Source organism: Echeneis naucrates, chromosome 23, assembly GCF_900963305.1.
Source record: "Echeneis naucrates chromosome 23, fEcheNa1.1, whole genome shotgun sequence".
Classification (NCBI taxonomy): domain Eukaryota; kingdom Metazoa; phylum Chordata; class Actinopteri; order Carangiformes; family Echeneidae; genus Echeneis; species Echeneis naucrates.
The window spans coordinates 5,631,063-5,649,292 of NC_042533.1; the positions used below are offsets into that span (position 1 = coordinate 5,631,063).

General features: G+C 39.9%; 2 protein-coding genes across 4 annotated transcripts; one reads left to right on the forward strand and one right to left on the reverse strand.

Annotated features, from left to right (window-relative positions):
- Positions 1-226: 226 nt before the first annotated feature.
- Positions 227-11,913, reverse strand: tspan11 (tetraspanin 11). 3 transcript variants are annotated; one of them, XM_029495580.1, is made up of 9 exons: positions 11,835-11,913; positions 9,698-9,805; positions 7,980-8,171; positions 6,158-6,232; positions 4,985-5,089; positions 4,471-4,629; positions 4,085-4,171; positions 2,933-3,057; positions 227-1,750 (listed from the first exon to the last, which is right to left on the reverse strand). In XM_029495580.1, exons 2-8 carry the CDS (start codon positions 9,782-9,784, stop codon positions 2,980-2,982), a joined length of 783 nt encoding a protein of 260 aa, XP_029351440.1. In that variant the 5' UTR covers positions 9,785-9,805; positions 11,835-11,913; the 3' UTR covers positions 227-1,750; positions 2,933-2,979. The 3 variants fall into 3 exon arrangements, with proteins under 3 accessions (XP_029351440.1, XP_029351439.1, XP_029351441.1); XM_029495579.1 differs by having other exon boundaries at positions 11,813-11,880; XM_029495581.1 differs by lacking the exon at positions 2,933-3,057 and having other exon boundaries at positions 11,813-11,880.
- Positions 11,914-14,458: 2,545 nt separating this feature from the next.
- LOC115037096 (E3 ubiquitin/ISG15 ligase TRIM25-like) lies at positions 14,459-17,593 on the forward strand. Its single transcript, XM_029495573.1, has one exon. It carries the CDS (start codon positions 14,549-14,551, stop codon positions 15,902-15,904), a length of 1,356 nt encoding a protein of 451 aa, XP_029351433.1. The 5' UTR covers positions 14,459-14,548; the 3' UTR covers positions 15,905-17,593.
- Positions 17,594-18,230: the final 637 nt, after the last annotated feature.

Genomic DNA, 18,230 nt, shown 5'->3' on the forward strand with positions numbered 1-18,230 from the left:
TTGTCGCCCTCTAGTGGTCAACTACTCCAGCTGACATCGTCCATACACTGCATATAGATCTATAAGAGACAGAAACTGTTTATAGTCCTTAAGAACAAAAGTTGTCAATGTGGCCTAAAAATAAACCAAGTCGACTTGACAGTATAATCTGATATCCTTAACCGACTCATAGCTGCCTGTCAAAAACAGCTTCATTTAAACAAGGCACGCTGTTAATGCAGCATTATTCATTTATTTATGAGATTCATATCAATATTTTGAATAGCACAACCAGTAGTTTGAGCACATGCCAGTGTTGTATCATCATCAACCATCTAAGTACATTAACAACCTTCATTCAGATGTCAATCAGGAGAAACTACAAATCCAACAAGGTCTTTTACAAAGAAATGGGTCACACCAGCTACAATTGATTTTTGCTGGAGATTAAAATGAAAACATGTCTAAAAGATATTTAACTTTTTCACCTCTGCAGCAGAAGCGATAAAAATCTATAGCCAGACAGTCGAGGGAGAAAAAAAAAAAAAAAAAACCCTATTCATCAAGGGGCCAGTGCAAGATTATCCACTTCTATAGTAACGTTATTGTTCCATATGTAATGACTACGGCAAAAGGAATGGCATCATTAGCAGCAGTATTCCCAGACTGAGGAGTGAAAACATCCTTCACTTTTTCCACTCTGGAGGACGTAAAAAACTGGTGGGTGTGAGGGTGAAATGTGTTTGTAAAAATGTCTGTAAAAATTACAGTTGCATCATACATTAAGATAAATATCTCCTTATATGTATCACTTATTCTGATTGTAATAGCACGGTTTTAGAGCCACGTTCAGCATACGTTAATAATGGAGAATATGCTCAATAAAGACCACTAGGTGGAGTCAAAAATTCAGCAATCTGCACCCCAAGTAGAACAGGCTTTTCCTATTTAACAGTCTGGAAATGCCCAAAATTCATGGCAAAAGGCTTAAGTATTACAAGTATCTTTAAGTTCATCATAATCATATTACAAAAAAATGTTGTGTTATTTAGTCAGTAATAGAGACATAACTAGAAAAATAAGGACAGTAAACTAGAATTCATTTGCTGCCGTTTACCACAGTGCATCGCTTGTCCCTTTTGAAGATTTCAGGTGGAGAATTACTACATAATCATTTGTAAACATAATTTTGTCAAGGAGGCACATTGTGTTTACAAAATCTACAACTCTAAAACTGCCATCATTATTCAACAGTTACATGATTATACACAGCACTTACTTAAACGCTGGAATGGCCTGATTATCCCTTCATATAATTCTGAACAGTGAAAATGTGATAAATCAATCTGCATCATAATAAGTTTAGTTGAAGGCAATATTGGTAAAGACTGAGATTTTTTCAGTCCTGCTCAAACAAAAGCATGCACCTCAGCCAAGGCAATGATGCAACCAGACATTACGCTCCAGAAAGCCACAATCTCAGTCAGGTATCAGGAATGTCTAAGCCTGGATTGCAAGATATTGCAACTCAAGTACAATACTGTACAAAAGTAATCGAAAATTAGCCTGACTGAAATGAAGCCGACCTGAAACATGCCTGTACATTTGGCTCACGTGGTCAGAGTTCAAAATTCAGAGGTTGAAGTTAGTTTTCAGGAGGTCATTGCTCCAACTGCCTGTTGAAAGTCGTGTGTTGGGGTGACTGGTCTGCTCAGTAAGGGTCCATCTTGATCCTTCTGTATAAACAGCAGGTGAACACCATCCCACAGATCTGAAAACAGGAAGTGGTAAATCAGGAGTGCTGCTCAGTCACCATGGATGACTACAGGAAGCTTGACTTGATAGAGAAGGGTGATGGGGTTAGATGGTGGTTACTATGGGGATGTCAGGAGTCCAGCAGCCATTACTGCAGAAACACGTGTGCGCACAAGCTTGTTCAAGCCATTTCAGATAAAGCAGTGGGGTGGGGTCCAAAAACAGATTCATGTATAAATATTTACCTTCATATTGTGTTTTCCCGAGACTACATCCAAATACTCTAGAGCTATTTGGAGCTTTATAATTTCAAGGAATATAAAGTAACATAAAAAAAAAAAGATCTATCTAGTAATTTACATACACCTTTGTGATCTTCCAGCTCTTTAACAAAAACTGTGGGCACTAAGGTGAGAATATAAAACTTAAAAGATACAACATCCAAAGATCACAACGTCTAAAAATTGTGCAGCAAGGACAAATAGACCAAGGTCACTGGGCCCATCATGCTTCACAGATCGAGAGTCAACTATCTGAGAGTGCTGAGATGAGAATGAAATCCAAGAAAAACAACCCGCTTTTTCTTTTCTTGAGATCTGTTGAGTACACTGAGGAAAGTGCTACTCCTGGTTGCCTCTTTCAAAAATGTATACCTGGGTAGACTATTTTTTCAGCAAACTATGACTATAGCAACAACAGCACTGCTTTACATGCACAATATTGGAGTGAGAGATACCCAAATAATAATAATTTAAAAAAAAAAAAAAAAAGGGATCAAGTGCAGTGTGTAAAAGATCCATTCCTTAACAATCACTACACCTTATTACCAATTCACAACTAATTAAAAGGGGTTTTCTTTAAAGGAAATGTGCCTTTAAGAATATACCAGAATGTGTTATGATAAACTAGAATGCATGACGGTGTTTTTGGTAACCACATCCATGAGCAGATGCAGTTTTTCTCAAGACATTCTCAGGATGTTTGTTGTCGATATTTGACCTTTCTCAAATCATTATGTACTTATCAGACGTAACAGTCCTTTGCAACAGCATGCAGGGGAGCAATCTGCAATAAACAGCCAAAGCCAGTAAGCTGCATGCTTAGAGATACATACAGATTTCACATGTAACACACAGCAGACAGTCACACAAGGGCAAACATGCTGAAAGATGTTCAAATTTTCACAGCACTCTCCAACCTTTTCTCTTGAGTTGATTAAACCACAAAAGATGCTCTAGAGCTAAATCACAATGTACCGAAGTCCTCCTCCTCTTCTTTATAGAGCAGATATATAAAGCAGGCTGTCATGGCTGCCCCAATGAGCTACAGTGACAGGACACACAAACACACATCCACATATAGACAGGACAGAAAGACAGTACAACGCATCGAAGACAGGTTAATGGTTTACAAAAGACAGATGTCACAGATTAAAACCACAGATAGCTTGATTTGACATGTGCCTCAACAAGTCTGCATTGTGTCAGAGAATGAAAGAGATTCTAGATACAGGAAAGTTTTTAGACAGACTGGAACAGTTAACAAACAAGACGGTAAGGCTTTGGCACAAAAAGAGACACATATTTGGACTGAGCCACACCAAAAATCTTGATTCATTTTTCATCTACATAATTAGCACTTCATTATTATGTGCATTATCCCATCAGAAAATTGGGGGGTGAGAAAAAAATATGCACATAACTGAAAGCAGTAAATCTGAAGCTTTTTCAGTTCCCTTGATAACAATTTTGAGAATCACGACTCGTGATATTTTATTGAAAACTTCCCTTAATATAACAGAAAAAAAATCGATCCTTCTGTCAGCAAGATATCTAGTATTTTCCTGTAGTGCATTGTGTCTACATGCAAAATGGTGGGTAGGCTTTCAAGTAGCACTGCAACAAAATCAAAACATAAATTTGTTTGGTCTCGGGTTTCCCTCAAGTAATTTTACAAAGAGGTGGTGCACAGCTGCAAGAGGGCTGTCAGGCCGCAGAAAATTGGAGAAAAATCACTGCTGTGTGCCTCTTAAAAGCTTAAGAGCTTGAGTCCATATCAGTCTGGGACAAATCAAATAAGTGGTAAATAAATGAATAAAATCAGTTAATGGTGACAGACAGTAGGTGGAGATGAAAAGAAGCAGTGGTACATTTTCAGTAAAGGAAAGACAGAATCCCATCGTTGTGGGTTTTGGAAGATTTTAAATCAAAGAAAGGCTATATTTCATTCAAAAAAAGTTCGAGGCAGTGTCTCATGTTTGATAATATTATACTTTTGTTTAGAAGACAACAGCAGCATTGTATTCTGTTTATTCAATCACTGTCTGAATTACAGATTAGATTTTACTTACCTGTAAACAGGCTACTCCGATTCCCACAGCACCAATGACCAACAGATGATCTGCCAGAAACTGCTCCAACTTTGTAATGCATCCACCCTGGAGAATCAAATGATTACAGTTAATAATCATACTAGACAATCTACACAAATAGACACTAAGCACACCCTTGAGGCAACATGCTGCAGGGAAGATTCAAGCTGCTTATTTATCCAAAGTACACAGTTTTTTTCAATTTTGAATACAATTTTAGATATTTTTTAATATGTTTTAACATTTTCACATCATAGCACATAATATCTGTTGTGTTCAAGAAGCAGTAAGAGAGGGAATTGGACATGAAGGTGGAAAAATTCAGGGCGGTATGGGTAAACATTCGATGCATTTAGTCCACTAACCTCCACCTTGTAGATGTTGGAGGGGTGGTCTCTCTTGCCACAGTGAGGGGTGATGGTCTTACAGCAACTATCAGGCACAATTCTGTCTTCTCCCTGCTTCGTTGAAATATACACACTCACCATCCAATCATTGGAGTTGTTGCTGCCACAGCACTTGAACTGTCAGATCAGAAAGAAGAGAAGTACCATTTGCACCATTTGTAAAACTAAAGAAAGTGATTCTGCTCTGGCTATTTCCCTCTTATCATTGGGTTTGCACAAAGTATTGTTCCAGAGATTAAAAGAATTTGATTTTGAAGTAAAAACAAGCATTCCTCCTAACATCCCTCATAAAGCACACATTCTCTTAATGAAGAGGGTTTGCCAAAACGGCCCTTGACCTCTGAGTGGCTCTAGCTTTATAAACAGATGGCTACACTTTTAGCAGCCACCAAATTAACATGAGGAAATTTGTAACACGTGAGGTCACATAAACTTGAAAAACAAATAAGACTTTTGTAAAAATAGTCCATACATCCTGTTGTAGCCTGTCCACTGCTAACGTGATGGCCTCCTTCCCTGGCTGGGCGTAGTTCTCCGTCAGGGTCTGGTTAAGATGTTGCTTCAGCTCCTCACTCAGCTGAAAATAAGGAACAAAGTATGGACTAAAAGTGAGAAACAATGCTTGTATACCTCAATTTTGCACAGAAAGTAGATACACGTAAATCTTCAGATGAAGCTTACTTGACAAAAGTTATGGAGTATCAAGATTAGGGCAAGATAGACAGGTAGCAACTCCCAGGGTGCCGTGTGTGTTGTGATTGAAGAAGCAACAATGAACAACACTTTAAAATATATGCTTTGATGCGTGCATCCTTCCATGCACACGCACGCACGCACACACGCACACACGAGAGCCAAGAGGAAACACTGAGCAGAAGAGAGCTTTTATCTCCAAAGTGATTCTACCCTGTGCTGAGCTCTTTTCCATTTTAATAAACCTGTGTTTGCCAGCAGATAGTGGTGTTCTCTGCAGTCCTGACTGACAGGCAGATGTTCACAAGATAAGATCCTGAAACCTGCGTGTTAGATAAACCCCAGATGCTGAAGATATCAGATCAGGTAGCAGTGACAACCCAGACACAAAAAAAGCAAAGCTTAAAGATCTAAAGAAGATTTTCTATGACTCATTATCACTCGTATCCAATGAGACGGATCAAACATGTTTTAGACGTTCAACAGAAGCAGGGTGGAGGGAAAGGTTCCTGGACATTTGAGTCAATGCTCATGAAAAGAGCCTCCCCATCAAATGTCAGCCTGAAAGGTTCATGGTTAATACAAGAGGTAGCAGCACCAGACATTCAATCTTGACAACCTATCATGTTCAAAAACCTCTTCAGAGCTGCTCTCCATCATTCACCCAGACAACAGATAAAACTGAAAACTAAAGCCCAAAAGCAATTAAAATATTGTCTCAGCCAAACACCTTCATTGCTATCAGTTTGCATCTTTAAATCTGTCAACTACAAAGACAGACTGTTGATCCTCTAGAATGTAAAAGATGTGAAAAGCAATGCTTTCTTCCAATACAATGTGACAGGCAAGGGACAAGGCCAGAAAAGTAACGACTGAAGTTGGTCTGGTCATTTGGATGGTCATCATAGAGCACCACTTGACTTCAATTAAATGATAAGCAGCAATCACTTACCCTCTGGTAATATACATAAGCCAGTACTCCAGCCACCAGTTCAATCAAGAAGATGAACAGCAAGCAGAAGAAATACTGCGGATGAGAAAAGCGACAGAGAGAATAAATGAGCAATTCTAGAAATGAGACAAGAATTCAGATTTCACATGTCAGCACAGTCTCTGCCAACGTATCTGAGGAAGACGCTCATATGTGACAGCTCAATAAAAACTTCTATCAACTGCCATTGTGCTGCATCTGTCACTTCTAATGCAGATGGCAATGCAGTACAAAAAGAGGCAACCAGAAAGCAATCTGACAGACTGTAGAATCCGATTTCTATCTGGTACCTGCTGAAAAGCAGCTCCATATATTGGGGAATTAATATATATATTTAATCATTATAATTATTGTAATATAAAATGTCATTATAATTATATTATTAATATTTAAATCACCATTATGTCGTTTTTGCCAAGACAATGTATGGAAATTGATCACCAATCCAGCACAATAACTGACTAAATTAAAAACCAATACCTTATAAACAGACACTTTCTAACTAAATTCCATTGTACGTTTGGGAAATGCAGAGTAGTGATGTAAAGCGTGTCTCGACCAGATCATCTGCCCATTTAGAGCATTTTGAGACACTGTCTCCCAATGAGCAAGATCAAAAGACTCAAATAAAGCAGGCACATGCTTTCCATTGTTCAGACAGTTGTTCACACACTGTAGACAAACGCAGGACGCGCCACATAACAGACACAAAAACTAATTAGGCACACCTGCTGCAGAGCAGTATATAACAGTTTGACAGCAACACTAGCGCTGTTTCAATCGAGACCATTTCAGAGAGGCAGATGCTACAGCATATCCTGCACAACACGAGCAGCAAAGTTATGGCACACTGTTAAACAAACAGCTGCAGGGAAGAAATTATCTCAGTGAATAAATATCGAAGACACTTACGCAAATGTTCTTTTGTGTTGCCATTATCACACGTTATGTCACGCAGAAACACAGCCTGTGCTGTCTCTGTAGTTACAAGATTTAAAAAAATTATAATAATAAAAATTACACTGCAGTCCTGTGTCTACTGCTCATACAAAATAATGGCTTTATTTCTTTTCACTCTCTCTCTCATTCACACACTAACCTATAAATAGCACATCAATAGTTGGTATTCAACCAAAATGCACCTGCCAATATTTTCTACAAAAGCACTTCTTAACTCTTGCAAGACCCTTTCTACTATTGCTCTATCGAAAGTAGATAGACCTATAAATAGTCCTGCGGCAGTGAGAGTTCACCTCCCGCTTGCTTCTCTCCCATTGGGGCCTGTCTCTGTAAAATAATGAGGACAGTACAATCCAAAGCTTTTGCATACATGTGGGAGCACGTAGAGCGGTGGAAATTCTTTACAATTTTGAAACACTCCTTGAAACACAAGTCATTTGGTCCAGTGGTGCAGTAGATTAATTTAATATAATCTGTCTACAAAAGAGCGAACTGCAGACAACTCTGATGTGCAATGATATAAATTTCAATTCATATTACCAAATGACAAGGTGATATGATTGTTTAGTCCTCAGCCTAGAATTGTTTTGGCCAAGGCTCAGAGTTTAATTAGTTTCACTCATACACACTAATATCAAATATCTTCTCAGTACAACTCAAGTATTCTGCTACTGGTCAACACGCTATTTCAAAATAATTACAAATTTAATATGAGCAACCTTGTGCAAGTGTAAAAAATTCCCCAATCAATCATCAGATAAATATAATACCATATAACCAGAAATGTTCAACTGCTGGTACAAACGCGGGTTTCCTGTCTCACCATGGACAGACAGCTTCTCTGTTCCCGGATGACAGCACAGCAGCCCAAGAAGCCTGTAACCACCACCAGGCTGCCAGCCAGGATGAGGATATATGCTGAGACAGCAAAAGTGCTGGAGGCCAGCAGACTCAAGTAGTCACTCTTCTCCACCAGTGTCCAGACTCCAACAGCCAAAACAGCAGCTCCTCCCATCTGGGGGGAGGGAAGAGTTGTTGGTGTTCGAAAGATATTACAATATAAAGACACAGATAGCATATAACTAATGAGTGATTAAAAAAAGACAACATGATAAAAGAGGCATAATAAAAGCACAGTCAATGAACCTATGAATCATTAAAAGAAGGAAAGAGGAGGTATGCATGACTCACACAGAGAAAGGAAATGGTGGAAAACACAGTGGGCTGTGTTCATTCAGTCTTTAAGATAAACAAAACACAAAAGTTACAGCCTTGAAGTGACAAATATGAAAAGGTTTCATTACCGGATAAGTTACAAATGTAAAAAAGGTTAAAAAAGGAGACAGTGAAAGGGGTATAAAAGAAGGAAAATCTCAAAGAGAAAGAGTGAAGTGGATAAGCCTGAAGAACATATGAGCAGTGGGACTTCAGAGGTCGAGCCACGGCATAATGACCATTTCCTGTCGAACAACACAGGATAGCAATCCAAGGGTGACATCCTGAGCTGTTCCTTTCATCTCATCAGGTTCTTAAGCATGTGGAAAGGAAATGCCTCAGTCTCTACCCCTCATCCTTCAAAAATAAGATCCCCTTATTAACAATAACATGCCCAATCAACCAGGCAGAGATGGCTACATGTAAGGCCCAGTGGGAAATGACTGTTTTTACATTTTAGTGTCTTCAGGACTTTCCTTTTATGTTAAACTAGTAAGACAGAAGTAGGTTCCATTGAATTATAATTAAGTGACGATAAAAGGCTGCTTTGTTGCTTGTAATTCCTCATCACACCTCCCATAGCATGCTGCTACTTCTCTTCCAAAAAGGCACATAACAACCCACCCAAACGGTCACAGCAGGTTCCTGACTCAGTTTTTGGAGACATGGTACAATACATAAATATACACATATCACAAATTGTTGCAAGCGTAATAATGTGTAGAAAATAATTACTTTCCTTAAGAGATGAATTTTAAGGTGGTGATGGAGCAATACCCCAAGCCTGAAGATGAAGCTTGGTCTTTTTTGTCCTTTAACCTTTCCCCACACAACAGATGGCTCTCGTCCAAATCTTCTCTTTAACTCTGGCTCAGGCTTTGAAAATGAATCAAAGTGACCCCAGACACTCTGCACAGTAGCTAGAAGAGCATACCATTTTAGCAGCAGAGTGCAGTATCATTAAATGCCGTGCCAGAAAGCAGGTCTGATACACTGTTCACCATTGTACACTGACAAGCCCTAAATAATCTATGACGCACTTTGGGCCAAGTCCATAGCTCGAGCCTTTTTCAGAATCACAACTCTGTAGGGCTCCTTCTCTCTCCGCCTGCAGTTTTTAAAATGTATTAAAATATTTTGCTGTGTCTTTAATTATAAAATAACCACTTCCCATTGATTAAGTACCTCTAATTGTACTGTTTAGAGCAGCATATTGCATATTACAAGTCCATGTATGACAGGGAAGCCATTTCAAGGGTTTTTCCCTTTATGGTTCTTATGAACTCGCTCGCTATAAAAGATGATTGCCTTCTTAATTCCACTTACCCAGAAGAGGAAGTTGAAAACAAAGAGCAGGTACTTGAGGCACACGGTCAACCAATCCTCCTGGTCATCTTTATAGCCCGCTGACATCTTTCTTCCTCTAGTTCACTTCTGAGAAGACAGAATTTTTTTTATTTTTTTTTTGCTCAATACAATAAGTAATGGTACATATAAATAATAGGAAATATATATTTAGCAGCAGTATAAAGGGGTAAAGGACTACAAGTCTGTGGCAGTTAAGAAACTTTTGCAGTGTGACTAAAATGTTCCCCTTATGCAATAAGCTCATGACAGCAGCAGAACAAAACAAGTTAAACGAAAATTTAAAAGTGTGCGCAATTGATAAAACGAATGAAAAGCCCTTCAAGATAACTTCTAACTTCTCCTAATAATCAACTCCAATTACCGCAGTGTTTATCTGAGCAACAGATTTAATTAAATTAAAAATTAAATGGAAAAAGGAGTAAGGGACAACAGCAAGTATTTGAGGCTGTCCAAAACAGCCTCTGTATGAAATGTCTGCCACAGCACGAAACTAATATTATTTACCAAAGGAATACAGCATCAAATGCCACAACAAAAGCAACATGCCAAAACCAATAAGCCACAAAATAAAACTGCAAAGGTATTGATCACAGTGTTGTCAAGAAGAATTTTCAAAAGGCCTTTGGGCACAGAAAACATTTTATGTTAATGGCACATTTCTGTCAATGCAACTTCAGATTTTAATGTATACTATTTTCTAAGTGAATCTCTGACTTTTATTATGGAAGTCTCCATCAGCTTTTGGCTCACCAGTTGTTTATCGATGCTCCCAAATTCAACATTGTCTCCTGTTATATCCACAAGCTACATCTTTAAATTATTCACAACACTAAACAGATCATAAACTTCTGAGTCCTCAATTGAGCTTTCAGATTCTGTTCAGTAAATAAAAAAAAAAAAGAGAATAGCGGGAGAGGCAGTTAAACCCATAAAGAGAAAGAAACGTGCACAAGTTCACAACAGTTTGAAGATACAGCTTTTGTTTCTGGGGGAAACGTGTTGGAAATATTATTCTCTAGGGAGGTAAAGTTTGTATCACCCAACCACACCTTAAATCAAGTAGTGGTTTACAGATACTTCATTGGTCTTCACCTGGATATGATGGAAATAAATGGAGTTTCATTTGCTTCATCCTTAAAAAGACTATATAGCAGCTCCTATTTCACTCTTTACATTGTGCACCGTGCAAATCTGTGGTTGATTTAGGGACACTGTCACTCTTAAAATGGCATCTTATCAATGGTGTGAACTCCCCAAAAGAAATTGCATTGTGTGTGAAAGTAGAAAAATATCCCCAGAACTTCATATCAATGTTGATTTTGTGTGTTGGTTTGTTGTAATGTAGGTAAAATATCTCTATAAGAGTTAGAACAATCACACAATGCTAGTGCCTGAAACTACTTAACCGGATTATAAACACAGAGAACAAAGTGAAAGAATCAATCTAAAAACTACAGGTGTGTTGTCCAGGACCTCAGACCGACACATGGTTCATGTGGATAAAACGATAGCTACAGGAAGCTCCTTCCGTGGCCTCACCTGATCAGATCACCTGTGACCGCACTTCATCCCTGCTAAGATACTAATGCGCAAAAAGCGCCAAGCGTTTATAAGGCAAACAGCAAGTTCAACATGTTGTCTGAGGAACATTTTGCTGTTGAACTGATTCCCCTGTGTAAATATTGCTCTTTTGAACACCGATGTCAAGCTGGTTAGTGACTTTACAGAGGTTTACTTTTCGTCAGAAGGCCCTCGGCTATCGCTTAAGAATCCGTACGGATGCGTCAAAAAATACCACCTGGTTTTGGCATGCTGCCTCATAAATGCTGGACTGTGACCTCAGCAGATGCCATTCGGTTACACAACAAACCAATAAATACATAAATAAATAAATAAATCAAAACCAAGGACAAACTTTGTAGCTGCGTTATTCAGGACGGCGTGTACGCTGGAGCATCCTGTGGAGAAATTAAAAACAAAAAAAAAAAAAAAAACACTCCTCCACCTGCGACGTTGATGAGGAGGACCAAGTTTCACCGTTTTAACAGTAAACTAAGGTTTTGTTTGACTTACGTAGCAGAGAAATACTCCCCACCTCAGGACAGAGTACAGGGCGCTGCGGCAGGCTGCGTTTGGTCCCGTCCGGCTTGTTGCTCTCCGGCCGTCCGGCTGCGCGTTCCTGCGGATGTTGCCTTTAGGTGCAGCTCATATTTTCCAACTTTGTTAGCATTACAGGACGCGGACCTTTTACCCTTTCAGACCGGAGTGAGTCCGAGATCCTAAGCAGTATTTTATTCTTCAAATATAGTAATTTAAATATAATGTTTTATTTAAAAAATCTTTACTAAGTAGGCTAAAATGTAAACTCTACTAAATTAGACACTGCTTCCTTTACAGGTGGAATATCCAGACAGACGTTTAGAAACTTTGTTGTAAAAACACCATTTGATTTAAGTTAAAATACATATTAACTTCATAGCACAACATTCACCCAAGCCATGAATGAACGAACATTTCTGACGATCCTTGAAGGCAGCACCAGTGTGAACTTGAGGAAAGAATCACAATGGGGAAGGAAATGGAGCTGCTGCTGCCCTTCTCCACCACCACAGGCTGAATACCAGCCTGCCATTGACAGCACACCCCTGGTTACAATATAACCACATACCCCCTGAAGAATTTCACACTGAGGTGTGCATGAATAAACAGAGGAAAAAAGAGCCTCAAACTCACTCTGTAGACATTGTTTTTTTCCTTTTTCACAAGACCAGGTTGTACATTAACAAATGCCTATTTATAAATGTAGACGAACACTTATGGTTGACTTGGAAACATCTCATTATGAATTCCAGTCAAGCCAGTAAGACTCACACTTAATTTTCAAATTGTTCTTCATTATGTAAAACAGACTACAAAATGACTGAGCTGAGCATGTATGTGACCCCAGAGGGAGAGATGGTAATTTGGTATTTCAGCGGCAAGCTGATTAACTTGATTTGATAGTCTAGACTGTTGTTGGTTTTTTTTTTATCCAGCCAAGACTCATTTACTCATCAAGAAAGACTATAATTTATGGCACCAGCAAGCATTATCCAAGAAATGCAAGAGTAAATAAGAATACCAAACTATAAAATGGCATAAGTGATATCTTGTGGTACATGTGTATAAACATGCTCATGACATAAATACAAAATAATGCCTTCTAATTAAAATAACTGAGAAAAAAAAGGAGTGGGGGTTGTTATTGTTTTGTTTTTTTTTATCATGGCAAGATATCCTCTTTGACCAACACAGACTCTTTATTGTATATTTGGTCTGTTTTGCCACTGCTGTAATTCAATAAGCTTGAAAGCCATTAGGAGAAGATGATGGCTGCAAGGAGAGGAACTCTGCAGTGGTCACCTGCACAGACAGCAGACAGTATACCAAAACAACATTACTTAGCAGAGGAAGTCACCCATCAGGTCAAATTTTCCTAAATAAACTTCATCCAACCAGGACATAAAAATCTGCTGGAAATCATCTTTCTGTAACTTGGAATTTTGAACATGGCTGTTTCCATTTCCTGACCTTTGGACAAGTGACACGCAGGTGAAGCAAACGGAAAAAGGGTTTTCTCCCACAGCCAGCTCATTCACCTGGCCAGTGCACAGTTTCCTTTTGCTAGTCAGGATAGCACCTCTCATGCTTTGTAGCCCACAAAGCCCTGGAATGCACTCTCCCAGCGAAGGGGGCATGAATAGGGAATGACTGAGACTGCATGTCAAATACAAAGCAGCTAAGGAGAAATCAAATTTACTGTGCACACTCTCCAAGGTAATATAAAAACTGTCTCTGATTCACAGCTGTGGAATCAGAAATCAGAAATAATACTTTTTTGTTTCATCTGTAAAATCTGTTTTGTACCACAGTGGTTCAGCCTTCAGTAGGAGTACTGCTGAGAATTGTGATACTCACCTCCAGCAAGTTGTGCCTGACCTCTTGTGGTCATACTCACCTAGAGGCCACATGACAGAATGGCTCCACCACTACGTGTCAGCCCAGACCTAAAGCCATCGTATCAACATGTCTATCTGCCACCTCTTTGAGCTGCACAGAAATATCCCAAGAGTTATCAAATTCCATTAATTGGGCATTTTCTTTCCCAAGGACAAAAATCCTAATGCCTTTGAAAATCAGTCTGAATGTCTGTCATCATCATTTTATGCTGGTTCGGTGTTCATTGGTGAATGCCAGCGCACTATACTATGATATGTGGGAAAAAATTACGCTAAATATATTGTCATGTTGAACATTTTGCCGTTCTTGTCATTTATCACAAACCGCCGCTCGCTGCCACACAGCCGGTTGTTAGAATCTTCTCACCAAACTCTTCCTTTCTCTTACTGAAATAACATGAACTGTGACATAAAACTGTTGCAGTCTATGGAGGAATTACAGCAGCAAAGAAAAAACTACCCTCAGCTAACTGCTGGGTTGAAAATTAACCCCCACTTTGACCTTGACCTTAGCTGCTGATTAAATATGGAACAGAACACATTACTGGGTGACACAAATGCCAATGGTTGACAATTTCACCCAGAATGCTCGACTGTTAATTTGACTCCAATTAATGAGTAGAATAAATAGATGGCAGCCAGAGAATTGGAGTCGAAAGAGTTAACATTTACCAGGAAGTGTATACGGGGTAGGGGCGGGGTCTTGTGACGTCATCGCACGGAATCGAAAGTTCCCCACGAAACTTTTCGATCGCTTCTTTTCGACGCTTTTCGGTTCCTATATTGCCTTTCTGTGTTTCCTGCCGCAGACATGGCAGCTGCCAGCGGCCCCCGGTCGGATGACAGGTTCCTGTGTTCGGTTTGTCTGGATGTGTTTAACCAGCCGGTCTCCACGCCGTGTGGTCACAACTTCTGCAGCACCTGTATCTGCATGTATTGGGACAGCAGTGACGCATGCCAGTGTCCATTGTGCAAAAGGACATTTTCCACCAGACCTCAACTCCAAATCAACTCGATCTTGTGGGATTTAGTCGGTGAGTTTAAGAAGCAAGTTCAAATTAAAGCCTCAGATCCAACTCCGGAGCCACAACCTGACGCTGACGTTCTTTGTGAGATCTGCTGTGAGAAAAAGGAGAAGGCCATTAAATCTTGCCTGACGTGCCTAACGTCTTTTTGTAAAGTGCACCTCGAGCCACATCAGAGAGTTGCTGGTCTTAAGAGCCACAAATTATTGGAGCCTGTGAAGAATCTGGATGACAAGCTGTGCAAGACACACAACAAGATAACAGAACTGTACTGCAGGACTGACCAGGCCTGTATTTGTGTCTTGTGTATCTATACTGATCACAAGAGTCATTGTATTGTTCCCCTTAAAGAAGAATATGAAACAGCAATGGCAAAAAAAGATGAGGCAATAACAAATATGCTAGGCCTGGTCCAATCACAGTCTGAGAAAATAGCTGAGGTTGAAAACTCCCTTGATGACTACCAGAAAAAAACTGAGAATGAGAAGGAGGCATGCACGCAAGTATTTACTGGCTTAATTGGTTCCATTCGGAGAAGCCAGGCCGATCTGAACGGGGTGATTGAGGAGAGGCACAAGGCAATGAAGCAGAAGGCTGAAGGTTTCCTTAGACAACTGAAAGAGGAAAAAACTGAGCTCGAAAGCAGAATCAGTCAGCTACAGCAGCTGTCACAGTCTGAGGACCATCATCATTTTCTCCAGAGCTTCCCAATCTTGAGCTTACCTTTAAACACAGACTACTCTAACATTTGTGTTGACTACGACCTGTCGTTTGAAGCAGTGAGAGGAGCAATGACTCTGCTGGAAAAGAGCGTTTTGACATTACATGAAGTAATGGAAGAGCTTCCTGAGATAAAAATGAAAAGAATGAGAGAGCATCCCGTGGACTTGACCCCGCATCCTGAAACAGCACATTGTTCGCTTGTCATGACCGAAGATAGAAAACAATCAACAAATGAGAAACTTGTCCAGCCTTTAAATTTGTTTTTACCTCACTACAGGAGGTTTCCCAAAAAGAAATTGGCAAAGAATCATCTTCAAGTGATGGGCCAGGGACCTGTCTTATTGCCGGCTAGGAGTGGCTCCACGACCCCCTGCGACCCAGAAAAAGGAAAAGCAGTAGTAGTAGCAGGAATCTGTTAATAGAAAGGGATACACAGATGTCAGTTTCAGGTGATCTTTGGCTTTGGGATTCAAGTTGGGTAGAGGAACCTTTAGTTATATATAATTTTACCATTTGTGTGGCACATAAAATGAATAACATTATGTAATTCTTTTAAATTACAATGGATATATTTACCACTGTTATAAGGTAGTGGAGTTCTGATTTTAAGGTATTTTGCTTTCATTGTGGAAATGGTTGCTTTTAGATGGAATTCAGTGGCAGTGATTCTGTTTGGTTGCGTCATGAAAGGTCCCTCAAAATGTTTACCCTGCAGCATTTGGATTCATCAAAAAATTTGTAGCATGAATTGGAGAACAATTTTGAAATTGAAGTAGGCCAAAGGGGTCTGAGGGTCTGATTGCGCCCTCATCAATATAAAACCCTTCAGTGCAAAATTCTGGTTATTTAATGTTTGTTTTTTTGTACTTTATAGTTTATATCTATATCTGTATACTTTTCACTGACACAGGGAAGTAGGAACAAATAGAACGTCAGTGTTTTGCATAAAAGCATAAATGTTTAGGGCATTGACTCTATATTGAAATAATCAATACAGCTCTTCAATGAAATTCAGCAGATTTGTTTATCAAGCCCTTTTTGTGGTATCAGCGTGGTCAGTCACTCGTAGCGTGCCCACTTCTTTTACTCCTGACTCCTCCCCATGTGCTGCTGCCCCCACACTGGTTTGTTCAGTGCATGTGCGTGTATGAGAGTGGATGCACACATTATCCTCGAGGATGCGTGGGCTGGTGTTCTCAGCTGATAGAGCTGATCCATAACTGACGGAAACCTGGTGTGTTTTGTTGTGTTTCCTCGTTCATTGGTGGGACACAAGCTCATTTTCCTTTAGTGAAAAATATTTCTTTTGGTCTTTGATCAAAATAGGTTTCCACCAAATGATTTGATTATAGCATGAAATGAACGACTTAGATGGAGACATCAACTGTAAAAGTGGGAGCATTTTGGAGAGAGAGATATTTTTGATATAGTTTCCAGGGAAGGCGATATGCAGCATACATGCAAATGTATCTCAGCGTTGAATTTAAACTGAAGAAATACATACTTTGTAAGGAAATGAGATCCTCAGTTGGAAGGTACATTTCAACAAAAATCTATCACTGTGTCTTAGGTTTGAGATATACTGTTTTTCATTAGTAATATTGCTCTCACCTCTGTCTCTTGCTACCAAATAGATGAGTCAGTAGTGTAAGTGGATAGTAAATGGATAAAGAATAATTCCAAGAAATGGAAGGGGGAAATTTTTGGAACAAACACCAGAAGAGGCCAGGGAATATTGGATGGTCTGCCTGAAAATGTGTGATTATAAATAGCCAGCCAGATCCAAACAGCAAGCATGTTGTAGTTGCAGTAGCAGCACAATCAGTGATGATACACAGTAGGTGTGTTGCCTGTAGTGGCCAGTGAAAGCACTTGGCTGTGATGAACAAAGAGGACAACATCCTTGAATGTTTAAACTAGAAATAAGGTTTTTGTTGTTGTTTTTCTTTTCATGCAACAGCGAGAAGTTCCAACAGGATGGGGTATTACAGTAAGGGCCGAAAAGACCAAGTAACCTAAAACACAATTTCACAAAAAAAAAACCTCTCACAAAAATCTTACGTTGCAGAAAATACTTTTACAATATTACTTTTTCATGACACACACACGTTATTGTACCGGTCAAATTAAAAATTACACATCTAAGTTGCATTTAGTGATCGGTTAGCCTGTAACTGTCATAACTATAGTTAATTTACATGAACATTTTAAAGCCTTGTAGTGTTTTTTTTTTTTCCTGACACATGGAGACACCTGTGTTAACCTTCCTCACCGTGCTGATCGGTCCGTTCAGCTCCGTTTCCTCTCTGTGAACTGTCTGTGTTATCCTCATTTCGCGTCGGTCCGCGGGCTCTCGGTGCACGCGCACAGTTTCACGCCCCTCGCGCTCCCTCAACTTTCTCGCCCGGGAAAGCCCATCGGGATTGCGCAAAGAGGACTTTCCACGGTGCACGCGGACGACGGGGATTTTAGCAAGTGTCTCCAAGCGGTGCAGTGGACGAAGAAGCAGCACGCAAACCGAGTGCCTTTTTCTTTTCTTTCCTTTTCGTTCCTCTTCAACTTCCACATTCCTCTTTTAACCTCCTGACATTTGGATTCGCGAGCTTGCAGGCGCTCAGCGGGTCGCACGTGGACACCTCAACGAGGCGCGCGGCTATTAATGGACTCCTGCTGGGATCAAACCTGCAACCTTTCAGCCGCAGTCCGCCCCCCCCCCCCCCTCCTCCCAGCCAATGGACTGCCGTG